We start from the raw sequence: 26,839 nt of genomic DNA on the forward strand, positions 1-26,839 counted from the left end.
CTGGCCACTCCCCTCGAAAGGAACACCTGGAAATGCTCTGGCGACCCCTCAGCTGTTGTTACCCTCCCTCACAGGGAACACCTGGAAAGCCTCTGGAGAGCCCACAGGTGTTGTCACCTGGCCGCCTCCCCAAAAGGAACACCTGGAGAGGCCCCAGGTGTGCTCAGCTGGCCACCCCCCCCCCCCCCAACAGAACACCTGGAGATGCTTTGGAGACACCTCAGGTGTTTTTACCTGGTCACCCCCTCTCGCAGTGAACACCTGGGGAGCCCCCAAGTGTGCTCACCTGGCCACCACCCTCAAAAGGAACACCTGGAAACCCTTTGGAGAACCCCCAGGTGTGGTCACCTGGCCACCTCCCCTCACAGTGAACACCTGGAAACCCTTTGGGGACCCCCCAGATGTTGTTACCTTGCCACTCTCCTTGAAAAGAACACCTGAAAACCTTCTGGAGACCCCCCAGGTGTGGTCACCTGGCCACGCCCCTCACAGGGAACACCTGGAGAGCCCCCAGGTGTTGTTACCTGGATACTCTCCTGGAAAAGAACACCTGGAACACCTCTGGAGGGCCCCTAGGTGTTGTTACCTGGCCACCCCCCTTGAAAGGAACACCTGGAAACCCTTTGGAGATCCCCCAGGTGTGCTCACCTGGCCACTCCCCTCAAAAGGAACACCTGGAAAGCCTCTGGAGAGCCCCCAGGTGTTGTTACCTGGCCACTCCCCTCACAGGGAACACCTGGAGACCCCCCCTAGGTGTGCTCACCTGGCCACCCCCCTAACAGAGAACACCTGGAGAGCCCCCAGGTGTGCTCACCTGGCCACCCCCCTAACAGGGAACACCTGGAGACCCCCCCAGGTGTGCTCACCTGGTCACTCCCCTCACAGGGAACACCTGGAGACCCCCCCAGGTGTGGTGACCTGGCACAGGTGTTGCCTCCAGGTGGGTGCAGGTGTGATCTCGTGAGGTCATCAAGAATTCCGGATTTAATTATGGAAAATTGGAGGATAAAGGGATAACTGGGGGAGGGCAGGGGGCATTGCTGGGTGTTTTTGGGGAGAAAAGCAAAGATTTGGCTCTTTCTGCTGAATGTGTGCAGTGACTGAAGCGGCTCTGGGCAGGTGTCCAGGTGAGGGATGTGCCCAGGGGTGGGAGGTGATCCCCAGGTCCCTCAGACCTGGGTGCTCCAGGTGATACCAGCTCAGCTCAGCCCATCAGGTGTTTCAGGTAAACAAAAACAGGAAAAAAAAAAGACAATAAAAGCCAAGGATTTGATTAAATAAAGCCGGGGCGGGATCCAGGTGTGGCAGGTACTGGCTCAGGTGACATCTGGGACAGTCTGACAGTGCAGGGGGGCAGCACCACCCCAGGACTGAGCAGCACCCCCAGAATCACCCCAAACATCTCCCCAAAACCATCCCCAGGACCACACAAAAATCACTCTAATCCACCCCCAGGAAATCCCCAAAATCAGCCCCAAACCCCCCCAAAATCACCCCCAAACCACCCCAAAATCACCTGCAAAAATCCCTCAAGACAACACAAAAATCACTCAAAACCGCCCCCAGGAAATCCCCAAAATCACCCCCAAACCACCCCAGAATCACCCCCAAACCACTCCAAAATCACCTCCAAAAATCTGCCAGATCACACAAAAAATCGCTCAAAACCACACCCAAGAAATCCCCCAAAATCACCCCCAAACCATCCCAAAACCACCCGCAAATAATTCCCAAAATCAGCCCCAAAATACCCCAAAATCACCTCCAAAAATCCCCCAAGACCACACAAAAATCACTCAAAGCCACCCCCAAGTAATCCCCAAAATCACTCCCAAACCACCCCAAAATCTCCCAGATCACCTCAGGATGGTCCCACAATCACCTTGAAATACCCCCGAATCTTTCCTCTAAATTACCCCCTCACCACCCAAAATTACCAAAAATCATCCACGGATCACCCCAAATAATCTCAAATTCATCCCCAAACTACCTCAAATTCATTCCCAAACTACCCCAGATCATCTCAAATTCATCCCTAAATCACCTCAAATTCATCCCGAAATTACCCCAAATCCCCTCAGATTCATTCCCAAATCCCCCCAGATTACCCCAAATTCATCTCCAAGTCCCCCAAAATTACCCCCAATTCATCCCCAAATTACCCCAAATCACCTCAAATTACCCCAAATTCATCTCCAAGCCCCCCATGCCCAGGGGGTGTCAGGGCTGGAGCACCCCAAGGTTGGTCCTGGCTCAGGTGGGACACACCTGGAGTGAGGTGAGTGCCCTCATTTGCAGGTTGTACCTGGGATTGCACCTGGAAAAGGTGGGGGGGGGGAGGGGACACGGGGGGTGTTTGATCCTTTAAATTCCCTTTCCTTGGACCCTTCAATTCCCCTTTCCTTAGATCCTTTAATTCCCTTTCCTTGGACCCTTCAATTCCCTTTCCTTGGATCCTTTAATTCCCTTTCCTTGGACCTTTCACTTCCCTTTTTGATCCTTTAATTCTCTTTCCTTGGATCCCTTCATTCCCCTTTCCTTGGATCCTTCAATTCCCTTTCCTTGGATCCTTTAATTCCCCTTTTGATCCTTTAATTCCCCTTTCCTTGGATCCTTTAATTCCCTTTCCTTGGATCCCTTAATTCCCCTTTCCTTGGATCCTTCAATTCCCTTTCCTTGGATCCTTCAATTCCCCTTTTGATCCTTTAATTCCCTTTCCTTGGACCCTTCAATTCCCTTTTTGATCCTTTAATTCTCTTTCCTTGGATCCTTTAATTCCCTTTCCTTGGATCCCTTAATTCCCCTTTCCTTGGATCCTTCAATTCCCCTTTTGATCCTTTAATTCCCCTTTCCTTGGATCCTTCAATTCCCTTTCCTTGGATTCTTTAATTCCCTTTCCCTGGATCCTTCAATTCCCTTTCCTTGGATCCTTCAATTCCCCTTTCCTTGGATCCTTCAATTCCTCTTTCCTTGGATCCTTCGATTCCCCTTTTGATCCTTCAATTCCCTTTCCTTGGATCCTTTAATTCCCCTTTTGATCCTTCAATTCCCTTTCCTCGGTCAGTGACTCCCAGGTGTGTTCTCAGTTCTGCCCCCAGACTCCAACCCCAGCTGAGGGCACAAAGGCAGCAGTGATCAGTGGAGGGAAGAAGAATTTAAACAAACAGAACAGCAAAATTGGTAAAAAAGGTACAGAGACCCTGAGGGTCCCAGCAGAAATTAACCCTGTCCTGGCCACAACCAGGGCATTCCCCACCCTTTACTGCAGTCGATCCACACCATTCCTTATCCCACAGCTTGCACTCACCCTTTATTCTGCACCATCCCTTATCTCACACCTTGCATTTACCCTTTACACCATCCATGTCATTTCTTATCCCAAACTTTGCACTGACCCTTTATTCTACACTGTCCACATCATTCCTCATCCCACACCTTGCACTCACCCTTTATGCCATCCACATCACTCCTCATCCCATAACTTGCATTTACCTTTTATTCTACACCATCCACATAAATCCTTATCCCAAACCTTGCACTCACCCTTTATTCTACACTGTCCAAATTCTTTATCCCACACCTTGCATTTACTCTTTATTCTACACTGTCCACACCATTCCTTACCCCAAACCTTGCACTGGTTCTTTATTCTGCACCATCCATTTCATTCCTTAACACAAACCTTGCACTCACCCTTTACTCCATCCACATAATTCCTTATCCCACACCTTGCACTCACTCTTTATTGTACACCATCCATTTCATTCCTTATCCTAAACCTTGCACTCACCCTTTTTTCTGGACCATTCATTATCCCACACCTTGCACTCACCTTTTATTCCACACTGTCCACATCATTCCATATCCTAAACCTTCTACTCATCCTTTTTTCTGCACCATCCACATCATTCCTTATCCCACGGCTTGCACTCACCCTTTATTCTGCACCATCCCTTATCTCACACCTTGCATTTGCCCTTTACACAATCCATGTCATTTCTTATCCCAAACCTTATATTTACCCTTTATTCTACACTGTCCACATTAATTCCTTATCCCACACCTTGCACTCGCCCTTTATTCCACACCATCTATGTCATTCCTTATCTCACACCTTGCATTTATCCTTTATTTTACTCCATCCACCCACATTCCTTATCCTAAACCTTGCACTCACCCTTTACCCAATCCATGTTCCCACCTTGCACTCGTTTACACCACCCACACCATTCCTTATCCCAAACTTTGACTCATCTTTACACCACTCACACAACTCCTTATCCCTCACCTTGCACTCACCCTTTACTCTAAACCATCCACACCATTCTTTATCCCACACCTTGCACTCATCTTTACACCACCCACAACTTCCCTTACCCTAAACCTTGTACTCACCCTTTACTCTGCACCATCCCTTATCTCTCACCTTGCATTTACCTTTTATTCTGCACCATCTGTGTCATTCCTTATCCCAAACCTTGCACTCACCCTTTACACTATCCATGTAATTCCTTATCCCACACCTTGCACTCGTCCTTTATTCTGCACCATTGTCCTGGTTTAGGGCAAATTTGGGATAAAACCTCCAAAAGGGGCCCCTCCAGCAAGCAAACCCACACAGCCCCTCTCCCCAACGGGTTTGGGAAGGATTCCCTGGAGAGAAGTGGAAAGAACCTGTTTATTTAAAAGGTAAAACACCCCCCAGCACACAGAACCTGTTTATTTAACAGGCACAGCACCCCCAGCACACAAAATGAGCAATACCAGGTGTTACAGCGACCTGATGAGGTCTCAGGGTGAGGGAAGTGGACAAGAATCTTAGTTCACGATCAGAAGGCTGGATTTATTGATATATGATATATAATACATTATAACTATACTAAAAAGAATAAGGAGAGAAGTTACAGAGGCTGCTAAGCTAAGAATAGCATAGTAAAGAAAGAATAACAAAGTTCTGTGCCCAGCAGAAAGCAAGGACAAAACTCTTCTATGAGTGGTCAGCAAATCCAAACACTCACAGAAGCCAAATCGCCGCTGCACCTGTTACATTCCACACCAGCCGATAACAATTGTTTACATTCTTCTTCTGGGGCCTCAGCTTCCCAGAAGATGAACAAATCCCAAAGAAAGGATTTCTATGGAAAAATGTCTGCGACAACCAGGTGACACCGCTCTGTCACCACTCTGAAAAAGATGACAAATTCAGAAAGTCTCTCCTGGGGTGGTCACTCTGTTCTCAGTCCCTCCTGTGCTGGGGCAGCTGCTGCAGCCGCAAGGTGCAAACTCTCGGTGTTTCCCAGGTCCCAGTCCAGAGCAGGTTTGAGTAGGTCCAAAAAAGGGAAAGGACAAACAGTCCAGGGAAAATTCGGACTGCATAGCTAAACTAACTAATGAGCAGAAGCAAAAAGCAAGAGCAAAGCGAAAAGCAAAGCAAAAAGCAAAAGCAGCACTCATGTACTGCCCTGTCTCTGTGTCCTGCCAGTTGTGGGGCAGTGGCTGAGAGCAAAACCAAAACAAACCATTCGCTCTTCAGAGCCAGTCTGTGAAGGCACAGAACACGATATCCAGCATGAACAGAACACAGGAATGGGGATACAAGCATCATAAGGTCACCCTAGGACAACCAGCCACATCATTCCTTATCTTACACCTTGTACTCATCCTTTACACCATCCACACCATTCCTTATCCCAAACTTTGCACTCATCTTTACACCATCCATGTCATTCCTTATCCCACACCTTGCACTCACCCTTTAGTCTACACTGTCCACACCACCCCTTATCCCACATCTTGCATTCACCCTTTATTTTACTCCATCTACACCATTCCTTATCCCCTACCTTGCACTCACCCTTTATTCTGTACCATCCACACCATTCCTTATCCCAAACCTTGCCATTTACCCTTTATTCTACACCATCCACACCATCCCTTATATCACACCTAGCACTCATTTTTACACCATCTACACCATTCCTTATCCCAAACTTTGCACTCATCCTTTATTCTGCACCATTCACATAATTCCTTATCTCACACCTTTCACTCACCCTTTATTCTGCACCACCCACACTATTCCTTATCCCTTGCACTCATCCTTTACTCCATCCACACCATTCCTTATCCCACAGCTTGCATTTACTCTTTATTTTACACCATCCACACCATCCCTTATATCACACCTTGCACTCATCTTTACACCATTCGCACCATTCCTTATCCCACACCTTGCACTCATCCTTTATTCTGCACCATCCCTTGTCTCACACCTTGCATTTACCCTTCATTCTGCACCGTGTCATTCCTTATCCCACACCTTGTGCTCACCCTTTACACGATCCACACCATCTCTTATCCTAAACCTTGCATTTACCCTTTTTTTTACTCCTCCCACACCTTGCACTCATCCTTTTCTCCATCCACACCATTCCTTATCCTAAACTTTGCATTTACCCTTTATTTTACACCATCCATACCATTCCTTATCCTACACCTTGCACTCATCTTTACACCACCCACACCATTCCTCATCCCAAACCTTGGCATTTACCATTTATTTTACACCATCCATTCCATTCCTTATCCCAAACTTTGCATTTACCCTTTATTTTGCTCCATCCACACCATTCCTCATCCCAAACCTCGTCCTCACCCATTTCCTGCACCACCCACCCCTGCCCAGGTTCCACCACATTCCAGCTGTACCCACATTTCACACACAGCAGGAGTTCCATCTCTTCAGTCCCCGGTGTGCGTTGAGGTCAGTCAGTCCTGGCTGTCCGTGTGTCCATCCACACGAGGGCTGCTGTGCCCAGAGCTCCCAGCTGGAGCTGCCCATCCTCATCCTCATCCTCACAGCAGGGTCACCCCCAGCCAGCAGTGTCAGAAATCCAAGCAACCCCGACAAAGGGGACAAAGAGGATGAGGAGAACTCCATCTTATCAGAAGGCAAATTAATTTGTCTTGGTTTGGAAAGACAGGTGCCTGCTAAGGAAGGCAGGAGCCTCCCCGGAAATGCAAAATGTAAACCCTCCCCACCCCTCTGAATTGCTAGAAATTTTAAATTAAGGGGCTCTCAGGCAAAAAAATATGGGAGCAGGGAATAACAGTTCTTTAATAGGGGAAAAAAAAAAAAAAAGATAAAATAAACAATGCAGTGAACTAAAACAACACTGACAGAGGCAGAGCCCAACCTGGCACCCTGTGGGTCAGGGTGTTGGCAGCAGTCCCATTGGAATTGTGGCTCAGCCCTCCTGCAGTGTCACGGGTGGTTCTGCTGGAGCAGGGATCCTGTAGAAAGGTGCAGTCTCTCCTTCTGAAGATCCAGTGGAAGAAGAGGCAGCTGCTGCTCCTCTGGGAAATCCAGTGGAGAAGCCGTGCTGGTGTTCCAGAACCTCCAGATTATATCTGGGTAGGAATGTTTGAAACCTCAGATCATATCCGGGTAGGAATGTTTGAAATCTCAGATTGTATCCAGGTAGGAATGTTTGAAACTTCAGATCATATCCAGGTAGGAATGTTTGAAATCTCAGATTGTATCCGGGTAGGAATGTTTGAAATCTCAGATTGTGTCCGGGTAGGAATGTTTGAAATCTCAGATTGTATCCAGGCAGGAATGTTTGAAATCTCAGATTGTATCCAGGTAGGAATGTTTGAAATCTCAGATTGTATCTGGGTAGGAATGTTTGAAATCTCAGATTGTATCCAGGTAGGAATGTTTGAAATCTCAGATTGTATCTGGGTAGGAATGTTTGAAATCTCAGATTGTATCCAGGCAGGAATGTTTGGCTCCTCCTTCTGTGCTCACATCTCCCAGTGGGATGATGGAATTTTATCAGCCATGGAGGGACACTCAGTGGCCCATGAACAGAAGATAATTAATAATTAATGGCCCATGAACAGGAGATATCTCCTCGAGGGACGATTGGTTGTGGCAGACATAAAGAAAACTGCCCCATGAACAGAAGATAACTGCCCCACCTCTGACAGATGGGAATTGAGCACCTGAGACACTTCTGTGAGCACCAGCCGAAGTCCCAGTCCCTCCAGCCCTCTCTGTGCCATCCAGGTGACACCACAGGTGACACCACAGGTGACCTCTGGGGTGACTCTGGGGTGTCCCCTCTCTCTGGAGCTGCTCCCAACAGCAGAGACTGGCCCATGCTGGAGGGACAGGGGACATTTCCTAATCTGGGTGAGACTTTTGACTCTGCCCAAGGTCTTGGAGTGTCCTCCACAGCCGAGGTCAGTGGGGAGGAACAAGGTTGGTCCCCGTGGTGCCGGGGTTGGGGACTCACCTGAGGCAGTGTCTGCTCTGCTGCCTCCATTGGCACCACTGACAGGGAGCTGGGGCAGGGTGACAGAGCTCTGGAAACTTCCAGAACCTGGGCTCCACCCACGGAACTGCTCCAGAGAAACTTCCAGAGCCTGGATCCTGGGCTCCAACCAAAGAGATGCTCCAGAGAAGCTTCCAGAGCCTGGATCCTGGGCTCCATCCTGGGAACTGCTCCAGAGAACCTTCCAGAGCCTGGATCCTAAGATCCACCCTGGGAACTGCTTGAGAGAGAAACTTCCAGATCCTGGGTTCCACCCAGACCCACAGGAATTGATCCAGAGAACCTTCCAGAGCCTGGATCTTGGGCTTGGGAGGGCCCTACTTCCTCTTCATCCCTCACTGAGTGACCCACTCTGCTCTTGGATTTCTTCTTGTGAAAAATGTGCCTTTTATGATTGGCTTTTTGCAAATATTAAAATGAATATTATATGTGTTGTGTTAGAAAGTGATGCTGTAATCATTTTCTTAAGTAGTGTGTTAAATAGAGTTTAGGTTATAACATAATGTTAAGATAGAAACTGTGCTGATTAAGATATTTTTTTAGAGAGGAATGAGGTACTCGCACTGAGATAGCAGCCACAGGACACTGAAATCTTTCAGAGAAAGAGAATTTATTGCTCTCTTCTCAAGTTCTTCCCACCTTGACCATCAGGATTCAGAGGAAGAAGCTGACACTGCCCATACAGAATCCTGTGTTTGAATGGAATTTATGCATCATGGATGAGGTGTATGAATATGCAACAGGCTGTCGCTTTTAAGGGTTAATCCTCTGCTAACGTGGGTCCTTTTTGGGCATATTTTGCCCAGAAAAGGTACCCGGACTGTCTGTAACTCTTTGTTTTTATTGTCTCATATTGTCCTACTCCCAATTGTCCACATTTTTATTACCCTGATTTTATGACTATTTTTATAACCATTTTATTACTATTAAACTTTTAAAATTGTAAAAAGAAGTGATTGTCGTTTTTGACATTGGGCAGGGATTCCTGGCTGTGAGGGCGGGCAGGCCCTGTGCTGGATTTCCCTGGGAGCTGCGGGTGCCCCGTCCCTGGCAGCGCCCGAGGGAGGCTGGGCAGGGTTTGCAGCACCCTGGGGCACAGGGAGGCGTCCCTGCCATGGCAGGGGTGGCACAGGACGATCTTTGAGGTCCTTTCCACCCCAAGCCCTTCCTGAGCTCACGATCTCCCTCAGCCCTCCATCTTCCGCACTTCCGGACTCCATTTCCCATCACACCCCGCGCCAGCGCTGCCCTGCGGGGAGTCCCCAGGGAACTCGCTTTCCCACGGTGCCTCGCGGCGGCGCAGCGGCGGCGCGGGGATCACGTGACGCGGGGCGGTATAAAAGCGGCGGCGCAGCGGCCGCGGCCCCATTGTTGTCGGCGCGCGCGGCGGGGCGGGAGCGGCCCCGGACCCCCCCGGGAGCGGCCCCGGGGCCCCCCCAGCTCCCCCCGCCCCCAACCGGCCCCCAAAACCCCCCTCGGGCACCGGTGAGTGCGGGGAACGGCGGCAGCGGCAGGGCTGGAGGGAGCGTGGGGGGGCGGCCCCGCCTGCGGGGGGCGGGGAGGGCTCTGAGGGATGGGGGGGGGCTGGGAAGGATTGGGGGTTCCGAGGGATGGGGGGGCTGGGAGGGATGGGGGGTCCAGGGGATATGGGGACTGTGAGGGATTTGGGATTCCAAGGGATGGAGGGCAGTAGGGGATGGAGGGCTGTGAGAAATTTGGGGTTCCAGTGGTTATGGAGGCTGTGAGAAATGGAGGATTCTGAGAGATGGGGGGGCTGTGAGAGATTTGGAGTTCAAATGGATTGGGGGGCTGTGGGGGATTGGGGGTTCCAGAGGATATGGGAGTCTGTGAGGGACTGGGGAGCTGTAGGGGATGGGGGGTGGGCTGTGAGGGATTGGGGGTTCCAAGGGATGCGGACCTGTAAGGGATGGGGGGGTTCCAAGAGATGGGGGGCTGTGAGGGTTGGAGGGGTTCCGACCATTAGGGGTGTTCCGAGGAATGGGGGGCTGTGGGGGATTGCGGTGGGGGGAGGGGGCTGTGAGGAATTTTGGGTTCCAAGGGGCGGGGGGGGCTGTGGAGGATGGGGGAGTATGAGGAATTTGGGGTTCCAAGGGATATGGGAGCTGTGAGGGAGGGGGGCTTCCAAGGAATTGGGGTGTACTGAGGAATGGGGGGGCTGTAGGGGCTGGGGGCCATTCCAGCGCTATCAGGGATGGGGGTGAAGGGGTCTGGGGGCTTCACAGCCGGGGCAGGCAAAGGGGATGTGGGGGGGCCGTAGGGCAGGGGGGGGAGCCATGGGGGATGTGTTGGGGGCCTCTGGGACAAGGGGGTGCCCTGCAGCTGGGGGGCTTGTAGGGGATGTGGGAGGGCTGTAGGGGATACAGGGGGGGCTTATGCAAGAGTCTGTAGGAGATGGGAGCCTCTAGAGGGTATGGGGGGTGAGGGGGGGTCCTTGTAACCATGGATCCATGGGGGGGGCTGTGTGAAATGTGGGGCTGCCCCTGCTGGAAACATCTGGGGGTGCCTGTAGGGGCTGGGCTCCTGTAGAGGGTGTGGGGGATCCTTACAGCCCCCCATTGCATTTGGGGAGGGGCGTTTGGGGGGTCCTGCCAGGTGGGGTCTCCCCTCTGTGCACCATGGGGGGCACTGGAGGTGCTCAGGGTGCCCTTGGGGACCTCATGGGGGCACTGGGGTTGTGTTGGGGGTCCTCAGGATGGTGATGATGATGATGATGGGGAGGTGACACCTGGGAGGTCAGGTGTCCCCAGAGGTGGGGGAGGGGCTGTTCTGGTGTTCCTCTCCAGGCCTCACCTTCCCCCCCCAAGGTGATTTTGGGGGTGCCAGGTGACCCTGGGACAGGTGAGACACCCTGGGAGGGGCTCCTGCTGCCCAACCCTCACCTGTCCAGGGCTGCTCTCTGTATGCAGCTCTTCTGGGGTCTCCTCCACCTCCATCCCTTGGCTGCAGCCCCAGGGAGTTTTGTGGGATCACCTTTTCCATCCCCCCCAGGTACTCATGGAGCACCTTTGGGGGGCTCCTTCCCCTCCTGGGCCTCTGGATCCAGGTGTTGATGGACCCCCCTGGATCTCCCCGTTCCAGTGATGGACACAGGGCCCAAGGAGGGGTTTTTGGGGGTCACCTTTCTGTCCCCCAACACCTGGGGACACCTGGCCCTCCTTCCCAGGCTCTTTCAGCCAGGAGGTTTCCCAGATCAGCTCCAGGAATCCCAAACTCTCCTGATCCCTTCCCTGCTCCTGAAGTGATTCCAGAACATGGGGAAAAAATAATATTTTTAATTTAACTCCTTTTGGTGAAGTTTAATCCCTGAAATTCCCCATTCCCTTGGCTCCTCCCCCAGGATTTGATTTTTCCTTCCTCACCCCAAATGGATCCTCCTTGGGATGGTGCTTGCACAAATGCTGGAAGCTCTGTGGGAGCTGATTTCCCTGAGGAACCCAAATTTCCCATATTTCATCCCAAAAACCCAGAGCTGGGAATGTCAGCAGTGACCTGGGATGGGCTCAGATCCCTGGGAAATCCATTTCTTGGGGAAAACATTGGGAAACTTCACCCATTTCTTGGGGAAAATTTTGGAAACCTTCACCCATTCCTTACAGATCCAGGCTGCCCAAATCTTCCTGGTGATCATCCCAAAAATCCCAATTTTTGGCTGGAACAACACCTGGATTGGGTTCATTGGTGTTCCCACAGCCTTTCTGGGTGGGTTCCACCAGAGCTGCTCATGGATCACTCCCAATTTCACCCTGGAATATCCTGGATCCCTCAAATCCATCCAGAGAATCCATTTCTGGCACTGGATTTTTATGGGAAACTTATATGGATTTTTATGGGGATTTTATATATATTTTTATGGGAATCTTGTTATCCTGAGCAGAAGAATGGGTGCTGGAAGTTTTATATAATTTTGGGAGTGCAAGCAGGAATTCTTGAGGATCCCCCTGATCCAGGGGGGATTTGGGAGCCATCCCAGAATGCACAGGAATGCTCAGAGGATTGGAAAATCAGAAAATCATTCCCAATTTCTTGGGATGGCTGGAGGTAAAAGGGTTTGGTGCTCACCTGGCCAGGTGGGATGGACAATTCCTGCTGGTCCCAGCTTGTCCACCCTGCTGGGATCAGCTCCTGTGTTCCAGGAATCCCAAACTCTCCTGATCCCTTCCCTGCTCCTAAAGTGATTCCAGAACATGAGAAAAATTTATATTTTTTAATTTAACTCCTTCTGATGAGGTTTAATCATTAAAATTTCCCAATTCCTCAGCTTTTGAACCCATTTTTTCTTCCTCATTTCAAATTCCTCCCAATTTAAAAATGTGTAAAAATGGAACCTTAATATTTTCATTTTTTTTTCCTCATTCATTCTGACTATTCCAGGAGTTTTTTTACATCATAGAAAGGATAATTTGGAATAATTTGGGTTTTTATGTGAAGAATGAGAATCCCATCCTGCCAGATCCATCAGGTGGGATCCCACCCAGACTCCAGCTCTGATTTTCTATTGAAATGCAGTTTTAGGGAATAATTTGAGGATTTTCAGCAATTTTAGGCAGCTGGAAATGGAGGGGGGGTGATGTTTTCCACCTCTGCTCCTCCTGGGATTTGGATTGATCATTTCCTTCTTCTTTTCCCCTCTCCCACCAGGATTTCTCACTTTTCCTCCCAAAAAAAAAAAAAACCGAAAAAACCAGAATTTCACCCTGAACTGGTGCATGGGTTGGGAATTTTTGTTTTTCCTTTGGGACCCCAACATTCCCTTCTGGAGGGGACAGGGCTGGATCCAGATCTGACAAATCCCACCCAAAACCCAACCCCAAAGGGCTCCCAAATTCATCCTGGAACTTTCCCAATAGGAATCAGGTCCAAAAATTCCCTTTTCCAACGCAGAGCTGGAAATTTCCCCAAATCCCAAATATGGCCATGGGTTATTTGGGATTTTTTTTTTTTCTTTTTGAGGCTTTTGGGATTAAGGGGTGTGGGGCAGGAAAATCCCAGAGAGGCTCATTCCCAATCTGTGATGGGCTGGGAATTGTTGGAGCATCCGGTGGTTTTTCTGAACTTTAGGGGATTTTAGGGGTGATCAGGCTGTTCCAGGGGTGGATCTGGAAAAAAACCCCAACAAAAAAATCACTTTTCCTTTGGTTTGGGGTGAATTCCACCCCAAATCAATCCTGAAATCCCATTTTTTGGGTGAAAACCAAAGCTTTTCCTTTGGTTTTGAGTGAATCTGGCAGTGCCTTTCCAAAAAGAAACCCAACAAAAATCACTTTTCCTTTAGTTTTGAGTGAATTCCATCCCAAATCAATCCCAAGTGGAGAAGCTGGGATAGAGGAACTTGGGTGGAATATTTGTGTGGAGATCTTTAGGGGATTTTAAGGGGTGATCAGGATGTTCCAGGGGTGAATCTGGCAGTGCCTCTTAAAAAAAAAAAAAAACCCAACAAAAATCAGTTTGATTTTGGGGTGAATTCCATCCCAAATCAATCCTGAATGGGAATGCACACAGGAATTCTTGAAGCTGAGGTGAATGTTTGTGTGGAGATCTATAGGGGATTTTAGGGGGTGATCAGGATGCTCTAGAGGTGAATCTGGCAGTGCCTCTTCAAAAAAAACCCAACAAAAATTCACTTTTCCTTTGGTTTTGAGTGAATTCTTTCTCAAATCAATCCTGGAATCCCTTTTTTTTTTTTTGGGTGAAAACCAAAGCTTTTCCTTCGGCTTGGGATGAATTCCATCCCAAATCGATCCTGATGGAGGAAGCTGGGGTGAATGTTTGTGTGGAGATCTTTAAGGGATCTGGCAGTGCCTTTCCAAAAAACACCCCAACAAAAAACAGTTTTCCTTTAGTTTAAGGTGAATCCCCCCCAAATCAATCCCAAATGGAAAAGATGGGATAGGGGAAGCTGGGGTGAATATTTGTGTGGAGATCTTTAGGGGATTTTAAGGGGTGATCAGGATGTTCCAGGGGTGAATCTGGCAGTGCCCCTTCAAAAAAAAACCCAACCAAAAAATCACTTTTCCTTTGGTTTGGGGTGCATTCCATCCCAAATCAATCCTGAATGGAGAAGCTGGGATGGAGGAACCTGGGTGGAATATTTGTGTGGAGATTTTTAGGGGATTTTAGGGGGTGATCAGGATATTCCAGGGGTGAATCTGGCAGTGCCTCTTGAAAAAACCCAACAAAAATCAGTTTGGTTTTGAGTGAATTCCATCCCAAATCAATCCCAAGTGGAAAAGCTGGGGTGAGTGTTTGTGTGATCCCGGGTGGAAAAGCTGGGATGGAGCAAGCTGAGCTGAATGTTTCTGTGGAGATCTTCAGGGGTTTTTAAGTGGTGATTGGGATGTTCTAGGGGTGAATCTGGCAGTGCCTTTCCAAAAAAAAAAAAAAAAAAAAAACCAACAAAAATCAATTTTCCTCTAGTTTTGAGTGAATTCCATCCCAAATCAATCCCAAGTGGAAAAGCTGGGATGGAAGAACTGGGGTGAATGTTTGTGTGGAGATTCCCGAATGGAGAAGCTGGGATGGATGAACCTGGGGTGAAATGTTTGTGTGGACATCCTGGGTGGAAAAGCTGGGATGGAGCAAACTGGGGTGAATGTTTGTGTGGAGAAGCTGGGGTGAATGTTTGTGTGGACATCCCGCTTGAGGAGGCTGGGGTGAATGGTGAATGTTTGTTTTGAAAAGCTGGGGTGAGTGTTTGTGTGGAGAAGCTGGGGTGAATGTTTGTGTGGAAAAGCTGGGGTGAGTGTGTGGAGAAGCTGGGGTGAGTGTTTGTGTGGAGAAGCTGGGGTGAATATGTGGAGAAGCTGGGGTGAGTGTTTGTGTGGAGAAGCTGGGGTGAATGTTTGTGTGGAGAAGCTGGGGTGAGTGTGTGGAGAAGCTGGGGTGAGTGTTTGTGTGGAGAAGCTGGGGTGAATGTTTGTGTGGAGAAGCTGGGGTGAATGTTTGTGTGGAGAAGCTGGGGTGAATATGTGGAAAAGCTGGGGTGAATGTTTGTGTGGAAAAGCTGGGGTGAATGTTTGTGTGGAGAAGCTGGGGTGAATATGTGGAAAAGCTGGGGTGAATGTTTGTGTGGAGAAGCTGGGGTGAATGTTTGTGTGGAAAATCTGGGGTGAATGTTTGTGTGGAGAAGCTGGGGTGAATGTTTGTGTGGAGAAGCTGGGGTGAATATGTGGAAAAGCTGGGGTGAATGTTTGTGTGGAAAAGCTGGGGTGAATGTTTGTGTGGAAAAGCTGGGGTGAATGTTTGTGTGGAGAAGCTGGGGTGAGTGTTTGTGTGGAGAAGCTGGGGTGAATGTTTGTGTGGAGAAGCTGGGGTGAATATGCGGAAAAGCTGGGGTGAATGTTTGTGTGGAAAATCTGGGGTGAATGTGTGGAGAAGCTGGGGTGAATGTTTGTGTGGACATCCCGCTCACGGGCTGGCACGGGGAGGGAGCTCCCGTGGGCCCGGCAATTCTCCGGGATGGGCAGAGCAGAACCCTCGGAGAACCCCGAGCATCTCCTGCCCATCCCGAGCCAGAATGACTCACGAAACACAAACACGAGGGCTGGAGCCGCAGCTCCGGCTGGGACCGGGGGATTTACCCGGGGATCAGCCCGGGCTCTGACCCACCGTGTCCCGCCGCTCTCCGCAGGCCGCTCCGGGCCCGTCCGGTCCCGCCGGGCTCTCCATGCGAGCCGAGCCCCGATGGCCGCGGTCCCGAGCGCCGGGATCAAGCGCAAACAGGAGGATGCGGGACCGGGATCAGGATCGGGATCGGTCGCCTCGGACGACGAGATCGCCACGAGCGACAGCGGCGACAGCTGCGACAGCGGCGGCAGCACCGGCAGCGCCGCCCGTGAGCCGGGGCCGGCTGTGGGCGGGGTTCCGGGAGAATTTTTCATTTATTTTTGGGAATTCTGGGGTTTTTTTTTAATGGGTTTCGGGAATTTGGGTGGTGTGGGGGATTTTTTTGGGGAGTGTTAGGGAATGGTGTGGAATTCATTGGAGTTGTGGGGGAATCTCGTAGCAATTTTTGGGTGGAGAACTTTTGGGTTTTCAGTTTTACAAAATAGTAGTTTTGGCTTTGGGGATTTTTTAATTGGGTTTGGGTATTTTTAATTTTGGGGAGTTTGGGGATTTTTAATTTCAGGGAATTTGGGGTTTTTAATTTTTTTTTAATTTGGTGATTTTTTTTTAATTTCTGATGAGTCTTTAGAATTTGAGGGACAACCCTGAGATTTTTTTTATATTTCAGGGAAATTCAGAGGAATTCTTTTACTTTTTGGGGGCTTGGGGGAATTTCTTGGATTTTTTGAAAGTTTGGGAGATTGGGGCATTCATAGAGAATTATTTGGGTAGTTCATGGCACTTGAATTTCCTTTAAAAATTGGGAAACTTCAGAGAAGTGGAGAAAGGATTTTGGGGGAACCTGGAGGAGAATTCTGACCATTTGCAGGGGGGAATTACGGGATAATTTTAAATTACGGAGGGAACATGGGTGAATTTTGTATAATTTTGGCTGTGGTTTCATTGTGACTTCTCTGTGCCCACTGCCCCATCCATCCTGCTGTGCTTTGCCCAGCAGGAATTTCCTTTGAATTTTGGGAAATTTTAGAGGAGCTGGGGAGGGATTTTGGGGGAGTTTTGATAGGGTGAGTTTGTAGGGAACCTTGAGGCGAATTTGGAGCATTTGCAGGGAGGAGTGAAGGAGAAACAAAGGAGATTTTTGAATTTTGGAGGGAAATAGAGGAAAAATGGGTGAATTTTGTGTAATTTTGGGGGTGGTTTTTTGCTGCCCCTCTTTGTGCCCACAGCCCCATCCATCCTGCGGCACTTTGCCCAGCACGAATTTCCTTTGAATTTTGGGACATTTTAGAGCTGCTGGGGAGGGATTTTGAGGGAGTTTTGATGGGGTGAGTTTGTAGGGAACCTGGAGCGGAATTCTGACCATTTGCATTGGGGTATTATGGGGTAATTTTAAATGTTGGAGGGAAATGGAGGGAAAATGGGTGAATTTTGTGTAATTTTGGGTGTGTTTTCATTGTGGCCCCTCTGTGCCCACAGCCCCATTCATCCTGCGGCACTTTGCCCAGCACAAATTTCCTTTGAATTTTGGGACATTTTAGAGGTGCTGGGGAGGGATTTTGAGGGAGTTTTGATGGGGTGAGTTTGTAGGGAACCTGGAGCGGAATTCTGACCATTTGCATTGGGGAATTACTGGTTAATTTTAAATGTTGGAGGGAAAATGGGTGAATTTTATGTAATTTTGGGTGTGTTTTCATTGTGGCCCCTCTGTGCCCGCAGCCCCGTCCATCCTGCGGCGCTCCCGGGCGCGCCGGGGCGGGAAGCGCGTGCGCTTTGCCCAGGTCACCGTTTATTACTTTGCCCGGCGCCAGGGCTTCACCTGCGTGCCCAGCGCCGGGGGCAGCTCCCTGGGCATGGCCCCGCGGCACCACCGTGCCCGCAGGTACAGCCTCAGCCAGTTCGCTCACCTGCGCCAGGTGAGCCACCGGCAGCACCTGCGGCAGCACCTGCGGCGGGAGAAACTGCGCGCCAGGAGGAGAGAGGTGAGAGGGACTGGGAGGGAAGAAAGGGGATCGAGGTGGGGAATAGCTGGGGAGGGAAGGAGGGAGACAGGGAAGGGGAATCCAGGTGGGAAATACTTGGGGACAGAGGGGGATCCAGCTGGGGAATACCTGGGGAGGGAGTGGGAATTCAGGTGGAGAATAGCTGGGAGAGAAGGGGAATCCGGGTGGGGAATACTTGGAGAAGGAGGGCAGAATCCAAGTGGGAAATACGTGGGGAGGGCGGGGGATCCAGGTGGGGAATACTTGGGGAGGGAAGGCAGAATCCAGGTGGGGGAATACCTGGATATGGAGGGCAGAATCCAGGTGGGGAATACCTGGGGAGGGAGGGGGGATCCAGGTGGGGAATACCTGGGGAGGGAGGGCAGAATCCAGGTGGGGAATACCTGGAGAGGGAAGGGGGGGTGGAATCCAGGTGGGGAATACTTGGAGAAGGAGGGTGGAATACAGGTGAGAAATAGCTGGAGAGGAAGGACAGAATGCAGGTGGGAAATACTTGGAGAGGGAGGACGGAATCCAGGTGGGAAATAACTGGAGATGGTGGGCAGAAGACAGGTGGGAAAGAGCTGGGGAGGGAGGGGGAATCCAGGTGGGAATTAGCTGGAGAAGGAGGGCAGAATGCAGGTGGGAAATAGCTGGAGGGGCAGCAGTGGGGGACCCAGGTGGAGAACACCTGGAGGGGATTTGGGGTGACAGAGGGTGTCTGAGTGGAGAATACCTGGGGAGGGAGAGCAGAATCCAGGTGGGGAATAGCTGGATGGGTTTGGTGGTGGGCAGGTGGGAAAGCCCTTGGGGAGGGGTTTGGGGGAGGGAAGTGAAAAATGCCTGGGTGAGGTTGGAAGAGGGGCAAACTGGGGGGAATCCAGGTGGGAAACACTTTGGGGGGATCTTAGGAGGTACAGGGAAAAATCAGTGTGGGAAACACCTGGGTGGCACCTGGGGGTGATCAGGGGTTCTGGGGTCAATCTGGCAGTGCCTTTCTGAAAAAATCCAACAGAAAAAACACTTTTCCTTTGGTTTAGGGTGAATTCCATTCTGAATCAATCCCAAAATCCCGTTTTTGGGTGAAAACCAAAGCTTTTCCTTTGGTTTTGGGTGAATCTGGCAGTGCCTTTCTGAAAAACCCCAACAGAAAAATCACTTTTCCTTTGGGTGGGCAAGCCCTGGGAGGGACAAGGCTCAGTGTGGGTGGAGGGAAGGACACCTGGCCAGGTGACCCCTGTGGTCCCTCATCCCCACATGTGTCCCTCTGTCAGCGTCCAGGAACACAAAATTAGAGAATCATTATAGGTTGATTGATTACGATTAATTGTGATTATGGATTATGATTATGCAGCACCTGCAGTACTTTTATTGAGGAGCTCTGGGTGTCAGGGGTACAGACGCAAATCTGACCCAGCATGGTTTCAAGCTGAACATGTTTTATATTCTATAATTATATAATTTACATATTAATTATTAAACTTAGATTATTCTGTTGTATACATTCATTTCATCCAAGCATGGATTTCTTGTGATCCCCTCAAACCCCTGACATAGTTTCTCATGATTCTTCTTACAATTAAACAATAATTATATCTAATAATTATTTATAATACACTGATTACCCAGGTGCAGTTTCACCTGATCCAGCAAACACAAGGCCTGACATTTCCTAGGGCCCACCTTTAACATTTCCCAGGGTTTACCAAGCTTTAATTCCTTTCTAACTCCCCAAATTTTCTATTTTGGGGAGTTTTGGTGGGGTGATTTTGTAGGGAACCTGGAGGGGAATTCTGAGCATTTGCAGGGATGAAAATTTAAAATTATGGGATAATTTTAAATTTTGTAGGGAAATAGAAGGAAAATGGGTGAATTTAATGTCGTTTTGGGGGTAATTTTGTGCTGACCTGTGCTGTGCCTGCAGCCCCATCCATCCCAGGTCCAGGTCACCCTCTACTACTTTGCCCAGCATGAATTTCCTTTGAATTCTGGGGAATTTTAGAGAAACTGGGGAGGGATTTTGGGAAAGTTTTGATGGGGTGAGTTTGGAGGGAACCTGGAGGGGAATTCTGAGTATTTGCAGGGGGGAATTACAGGGTAATTTTAAATTTTGGAGTAAAATAGAGGGGAAAATAGGTGAATTTAATGTAATTTTGAGGATGGTTTTGTGCTGACTCCCACTGTGCCCACAGCCCTGTCAATCCTGCAGTGCTTTGCCCAGCATGATTTTCTTTTGAATTTTAGGAAATTTTTTAGGAACTGGGGAGGGATTTTGTGGGAGTTTTGACAGGATGAGTTTAGAAGGAAATCCCAAGCATTTGCAGGGGAGAATCACAGGGTAATAAAGGGGATTTTAGATTTTGGAGGAAAACAGAGGGAAAATGGGTAAATTAATGTAATTTTGGGGGTGGTTTTGTGCTGACCCCGCTCAGATTTTCAACCCTTCTCCCTCGCAGCTGACCCAGAACGGGACGGTGCCGTCGGCCGAGGCCGCGGGGCTGACGCTGGCGGACGTGTCGGACGATGACCTGGACGTGGGGCAGGTGGAGGTGGGCGATTATTTCTACCTGCAGCCGCTGCCCACCAAGCGGCGCCGGGCGCTGCTGCGCGCCTCGGGCGTGCGCAGGATCGACGCCGAGGAGCGCCAGGAGCTGCGGGCGCTGCGCCTGTCCCGGGAGCAGTGCGGGTGCCACTGCCGCCTCACCTGCGAGCCGCGCACCTGTGCCTGCAGCCAGGCGGGCATCCAGTGCCAGGTGAGACACACAGGGGGGTCAGGCTGGTCATTGTGTGCCAGGGGAGGGCATCCAGTCCCGGGAGCAGTGCGGGTGCCACTGCTGCCTCACCTGCGAGCCGCACACCTGTGCCTGCAGCCAGGCGGGCATCCAGTGCCAGGTGAGACATGGGAGGGGTCTGGGGTGGTCATTGTGTGCCAGGGGAGGGCATCCAGTGCCAGGGGAGGTCATCCAGTCCCGGGAGCAGTGCGGGTGCCACTGCCGCCTCACCTGCAAGCTGCACACCTGTGCCTGCAGCCAGGCGGGCATCCAGTGCCAGGTGAGGGCATCCAGTGCCAGGTGAGACACACAGGGGGGTCAGGCTGGTCATTGTGTGCCAGGGGAGGGCATCCAGTCCCGGGAGCAGTGCGGGTGCCACTGCTGCCTCACCTGTGAGCCGCGCACCTGTGCCTGCAGCCAGGCGGGCATCCAGTGCCAGGTGAGGCTGGGCAGGGGGCCAGGTGGGCATCCAGTGCCAGGTGAGACACACAGAGGGGCCAGGCTGGTCATTGTGTGCCAGGTGATGGCATCCAGTGCCAGATGAGACATGGAGGGGCTGGAGTGGTCGTGTGCCAGGAGAGAGCCAGGACAGCCAGGGGAGCCAGGTGAGGGCATCCAGTGCCAGGTTAGACCTGGAAGGGGGTTGGGGTGGTCCTTGTGTGCCTCCTGAGGAGTGGGGAGAGCCAGGTGAGGGCACCCAGTGCCAGGTGAGCTGGGATAAGGGGCACAGGTGGGCCTCAGGGCCCACCCACTGTGCTCTGTCCTTGCTCCTTGAGGGAGCAGAGGGTGCCAGCTGGGGCACCTGGGGTCCAACAGGTGCTGGAGAGCTCTGGTTCCTCCAGGAGCAGCTCCAGGTGTGTTTGGGCCATACCTGGAATGCATAAACTCCTCCCCACCCCAAATTCCTGCTGTCCAGGTGGGATCTGGGGTCACTCTGGGGTGGGATTCAGGCTCTGGGGGAATGGAGGGTGGAATCCAGATGGGATCCTGTGGGATCCTGCACCTGTTCACATCCTCCCAATGGAGACACCTGGCTGGGATAAAACCCCACCATGATGTTTGGGGTGGGATTTGGACCCTGGAGGGCTCCTGCAGGGTCTCACCCATCATTGGGGTGGGATTTGGATGCTGCAGGGTCTCACCTGTCCCTGTCCCCAGGTGGATCGTACATTGTTCCTATGTGGCTGCTCCCAAGACAAAGCCCCACCAGGATGTTTGGGGTGGGATTTGGACCCTGGAGGGCCCCTGCAGGGTCTCACCTGTCCCCGTCCCCAGGTGGATCACACCTTGTTCCCCTGTGGCTGCTCCTGGGATGTTTGGGGTGGGATTTGGACCCTGCAGGGTCTCACCTCTACCTGTCCCCAGATGGATTGCACGTCGTTCGTCGTTCCTGTGCTCCTCCCATGCTCCTGGGATGTTTGGGGTGGGGTCAGGCTGGCAGGGCCCCTGCAGGGTCTCACCTGTCCCTGTCCCCAGGTGGATCGCACGTCGTTCCCATGCGGCTGCTCTAGGGATGTTTGGGGTGGGATTTAGGGTGGAAGGGCTCCTGCAGGGTCTCACCCATCATTGGGGTGGGATTTGGACCCTGCAGGCTCTCACCTGTCCCTGTCCTGTCCCCAGGTGGATCGCACCTCGTTCCCGTGTGGCCCCACCACAATGTTTGGGGTGGCTTCAGTCTGGCAGGGTCCCTGCAGGGTCTCACCCGTCACTGGGGTGGGATTTGGACCCTGCAGGGTCTCACCTGTCCCTAGGTGGATTGCACGTCGTTCCCCTGCGGCTGCTCCTGGGATGTTTGGGGTGGGGTCAGTCTGGGAGGGTCCCTGCAGGCTCTCACCTGTCCCTGTCCTGTCCCCAGGTGGATCGCACCTCATTCCCATGCGGCCCCACCAGCATGTTTGGGGTGGGGTCAGGCTGGCAGGGTCCCTGCAGGGTCTCAGCCGTCATTGGGGTGGGATTTGGACCCTGCAGGGTCTCACCTGTCCCCAGGTGGATCGCACGTCATTCCTGTGCTCCTCCCATGCTCCTGGGATGTTTGGGGTGGGATTCAGGCTGGCAGGTCCCTGCAGGCTCTCACCTGTTGCTGTCCCCGTCCCCAGGTGGATCGCACCTCGTTCCCATGCAGCCCCACCATGATGTTTGGGGTGGGGTCAGGCTGGCAGGGTCCCTGCAGGGTCTCGCCCATCACTGGGGTGGGATGTGGAGCCTGCAGGCTCTCACCTGTCGCTGTCATTGTCCCCGTCCCCAGGTGGATCGCACCTCGTTCCCCTGCGGCTGCTCGCGGGACGGCTGTGGGAACGTGGCCGGGCGCATCGAGTTCAACCCGCTGCGGGTGCGCACGCACTTCCTGCACACGCTGATGAAGCTGGAGCTGGAGAGCCGGCGCCAGGGCGAGGAGGAGGAGGAGGAGGAAGGAGCTGCGGGCCCCAGCTGGCCGCCCCCCCAGCCCCCCGAGACTCAGGACTTCCAGGAGTACCTGGCCGAGAACGAGCGGGCGGTGCTGCACCTGCAGACGGCCGAGGAGCTGGAGAGGCTGAAGGCTGAGGAAGACTCTGGAAGCGGCTCTGGGGCAGAGGGGGGCGGGCTCTGCGTGCTGGGGGAGCCCCTGGATGACACCTGGCAGGTGAAGGCTGCCCCGTGCCCCGGGCTCGGCTCCACCCTCCTCATCCCCGCGCAGTTCCCGCTGGAGTCCCCCGTGCTGTGCTACCCCCAGGGCCAGGTGGGCTCCCAGCCTTACCTGCCCGATGCCCCTGGGCTCTTGTGCCAGCTGGAGCCACGGGCACCTGCCAAGGGGGGCGGTGGGCACGTGGAGCACCCAGCTCCGGCCTCCAGCCCCCCCGGGAAGGAGCTGGGGGTCCCACCTGTCCCTGCGAGCAAGGAAGGAGCGCCCCAAAACCTCCCAGAGCACCTGGAGCAGCCCCACCTGCCCATATGAGTGGCCTCAGGCCCTGTGGCTCCATTATTTATTCCATGGATTGATTATTTAATTGGTGGGGGCTGCTCTGGACAGAGGATTCACCTGGCCCAGGGCCAGGAGTCCTTCTCTCACCTGGTTGGAGTCTACAGGACTCACCTGAGCTGCAGCCTCTGGGATCCTTCCTGTTGTCCATCCCACCTGGCAGAGCTCACCTGTGCCAGGACTCACCTGAGCTGGAGCCTCCTGGATCCCACAGCAGCTCTGTCCCCCCTGGCTGCCTCCACTTTCCGTGTTTTTAAGGGAAAATCCATTTTTCCCTAATTGCTGTTTGTTTAATGAATGTCTCACCTGGGCCACCTCGTGCAGGTGATGCTCCCACTCACCTGCAGCTGGGAAACACCTGGAACTGGCACAAGAGACCCAAGGCTGGAGTCCCCAAACTCACCTGGAAATTCTGGGGGGTTGAACCAACTTCACCTCCTCGTTGGCTCCTCCATCACCTGGAACTGCTCACCTGTACCTGTGGGAACCTTCTGGAACGTTCATTCCCTGTGGGGAGGTGCCTCCAGCAGCTGCTGAGGGGTTGGAGCTGCCCCTCCAGGGACCAGATTTGGGATGTGAGGATGCAGGAGTGTCCCTGTCCCTACCTGTGATCCTGGCCCGCTGCAGGTGGGCTCTGGGTGTCCAGGTGCTCCTGGAGCAGTTCCAGGAGGACCAGAGCCCTGCAGGTGTGCCCAGGTGTGCCATGGATGCAGTGGCACCTGTTCCTGCCTGACCCCTGAGCTCTCAGCTGGCTCCTGCCCATCCCAGGTGAGCTCCAGCCATCCATCCATGCAGGTGACCTCACCTGGCTGTGTTTCCCAAAGAACTGTTCCTGCCCTCGGGATCCATCCCATGGTGCCAGCAGAGCCCTGCAGGTGTGCCCAGGTGTGCATCTCCTGCAGGTGTGCCCAGTGTGCAGCTCCTGCTGTTCCTGAATTCCCAGAGCACCTGCAACTCCCTCCTCAGGTGCTCCTGCTCACCTGTGCTCCCTCTGGCTCCGGGCATCTCCCCTGGCATCAAACTGGTCAGACTGGGATGGATTCAGGTTCTCCAGGTGTGGATTCCCCTGACTCACCTGGGCCTTCCAGCCCTTCCTTGGGCTGGGATTCATGGGACACCCTCCAGACCTTCCTGGGATCTGTCTTGGGGTGAAACTTCCCATTTCTGGGGCTTTTCCCTCTTTCATGGCTTCAGCCAGGTGAGATCAACCTGGGGAGGGGCAGGAGAGGGAAATTGGGACGTGGGGTGGGGCTGCCTGCTCTGCTGGCTCTGACCTGGGGATTGGCTCACCTGGACGCTGCTGGATTCTGGGATCTGCTCACCTGCTTGGGACTGTGCCCCAAAACTGCATTCTGCTCACCTGGACCCTGCAGACTGCGGGATCTGCTCACCTGGACTTGCTCATGTTGTGGGATCTGCTCACCTGGACCTTGCAGACTGTGGGATCTGCTCACCTGGATCTGCTCACCTGGACCCTGCAGACTGTGGGATCTGCTCACCTGAGCATGCCCAGGATCTGCTCACCTGCTTGGGTCTGTGCCCCAAAACCTGCATTCTGCTCACCTGGACCCTACGGACTGTGGGATCTGCTCACCTGGACCTGCTCACGTTGTGGGATCTGCTCACCTGGATTTACTCACCTGAGCACTCCCTGGACCTGCTCACCTGGATCTGTGTCCCTGGATCTGCTCACCTTATGAGACCTGCTCACCTGAACCTGCTCATGTTATGGGACCTCCTCACCTGGATCTGCTCACCTGAGCACTCCCAGGACCCGCTCACCTTTTGGGACGTGTGCCCCTGGATCTGCTCACCTGGACTTGCTCACCTTGTGGGACCTGCTCACCTGGACCCTACAGACAGTGGGACCTCCTCACCTGGACCTGCTCTCCTTGTGGGACCTGCTCACCTGGATCTGCTCACCTGGACCTCCTCACCTTGTAGGACCTGCTCACCTGGACCTGCTCACCTGGACCCTACAGACTGTGGGACCTGCTCATCTGGATCTGCTCACCTGAGCACTCCCAGGACCTGCTCATGTTGTGGGACCTGCTCACCTGCACCTGCTCACACCTTGTGGGATCTGTGCCTCTGGACCTGCTCACCTGGACCTGCTCACCTTGTGGGACCTGCTAACCTGAGCACTCCCAGGACCTTCTCACCTTGTGGGACCTGTGTGCCTGGACCTGCTCACCTTGTAGGACCTGCTCACTTTGTGGGACTTGTGGCCCTGGATCTGCTCACCTGGACCTGCTCACCTTGTGGGCCCTGTGCCCCCAGGCCGTGCCCACCTGGACTCTCCAGACCCCAGGGTCCCAAACCCCCCAACCCAGCTGCTGCCCCCCCAATTCTTTTCCTGAATTTTTGGTTTCCCCATCGGCTTCTCCAGCAGATTTCCCACTCTGGGCTCTGCCCCTCGCCAGGTTTGGGGGTCCCCTGGTGCTCCTGGGGGTCACCTGTGCCCCGTGGGGGGGTTTTAGGGGGCTCGGAGTGGGGTTTCAGGGGCTGTGAGGGCATTGAGGGGGTTTTTGGTGTTGAAAGGGGTTCAGGAGCGTTTAAAAAGGGATTTAAGGGGGCTCAGAGTGGGGTTTTAGGGGGGTGTACAGGGGGTTCAGGGAGGTTCAAATGGGGTTTTTAGGGGTTATGGGGGCACTGAGGCGATTTTTGGGGTTGAAAGGGGTTTTCATGGGTTTTAGGGGTTCAGAGGGGTTTAAGGAGCTTTAAAGGGAGTTTGAGGGGGCTTAAGGGGGCTCAGAGTGGGGTTTTAGGGCTGTACAGGGGGTTCAGGGAGGCTCAAAATGGGATTTTGAGCTAATTTAGGGGTTTTTTGGGCTTGAAAGGGGTTCAGAGGGGTTTTTATGGGATTTAGGGGTTCAGGAGCGTTTAAAAATGGGTTTAAGGGGGCTCAGAGGGGTTTTTAGGGGTGTCCAGGGAGGTTCAAAGTTGGGTTTTTAGGGGTTATGGGGGCATTGAGGTTTTTTTAGGGGTTGAAAGGGGTTTAGAGGGGGTTTTTATGGCTTTTAGGGGTTCAGAGAGGGTTAAGGGGGGCTAAAGGGGGTTCAGTTGGGTCTAAAGGGGTTTATAAAGAGAGTTAAAGGGTTTTTTAGCAGATCAAGGGGGTTCAGAGGGGTTTAAGGAGCTTTAAAAGGAATTTGAGGGATTTAAGGGGGCTCAGAGTGGGGTTTTTAGGGGTTATGGGGGCATTGAGGG

At 52.5% G+C, this 26,839-nt stretch overlaps 1 protein-coding gene across 1 annotated transcript; it reads left to right on the forward strand.

The window, feature by feature from the left end:
• Window positions 1-9,754: 9,754 nt before the first annotated feature.
• On the forward strand, window positions 9,755-23,822 carry CSRNP2 (cysteine and serine rich nuclear protein 2). Its single transcript, XM_058822206.1, has 5 exons — window positions 9,755-9,824; window positions 15,988-16,191; window positions 17,640-17,902; window positions 20,359-20,655; window positions 22,919-23,822. The coding sequence occupies exons 2-5, from the start codon at window positions 16,041-16,043 to the stop codon at window positions 23,603-23,605; spliced, it is 1,398 nt and encodes a 465-aa protein (XP_058678189.1). The 5' UTR covers window positions 9,755-9,824; window positions 15,988-16,040; the 3' UTR covers window positions 23,606-23,822.
• The last annotated feature ends 3,017 nt before the right edge of the window (window positions 23,823-26,839 follow it).

This window comes from Ammospiza caudacuta, chromosome 31 (assembly GCF_027887145.1).
Source record: "Ammospiza caudacuta isolate bAmmCau1 chromosome 31, bAmmCau1.pri, whole genome shotgun sequence".
Classification (NCBI taxonomy): Eukaryota; Metazoa; Chordata; class Aves; order Passeriformes; family Passerellidae; genus Ammospiza; species Ammospiza caudacuta.

Excerpts from the sequence above, each read along its gene's own strand:
- CSRNP2 (XM_058822206.1), top strand. The coding sequence starts at position 16,041 with ATGGCCGCGGTCCCGAGCGCCGGGATCAAGCGCAAACAGGAGGATGCG. Across the intron at positions 17,903-20,358 it reads TGCGCGCCAGGAGGAGAGAG|CTGACCCAGAACGGGACGGT; the intron begins GTGAGAGGGACT and ends TCTCCCTCGCAG. Across the intron at positions 20,656-22,918 it reads AGGCGGGCATCCAGTGCCAG|GTGGATCGCACCTCGTTCCC; the intron begins GTGAGACACACA and ends CCCCGTCCCCAG.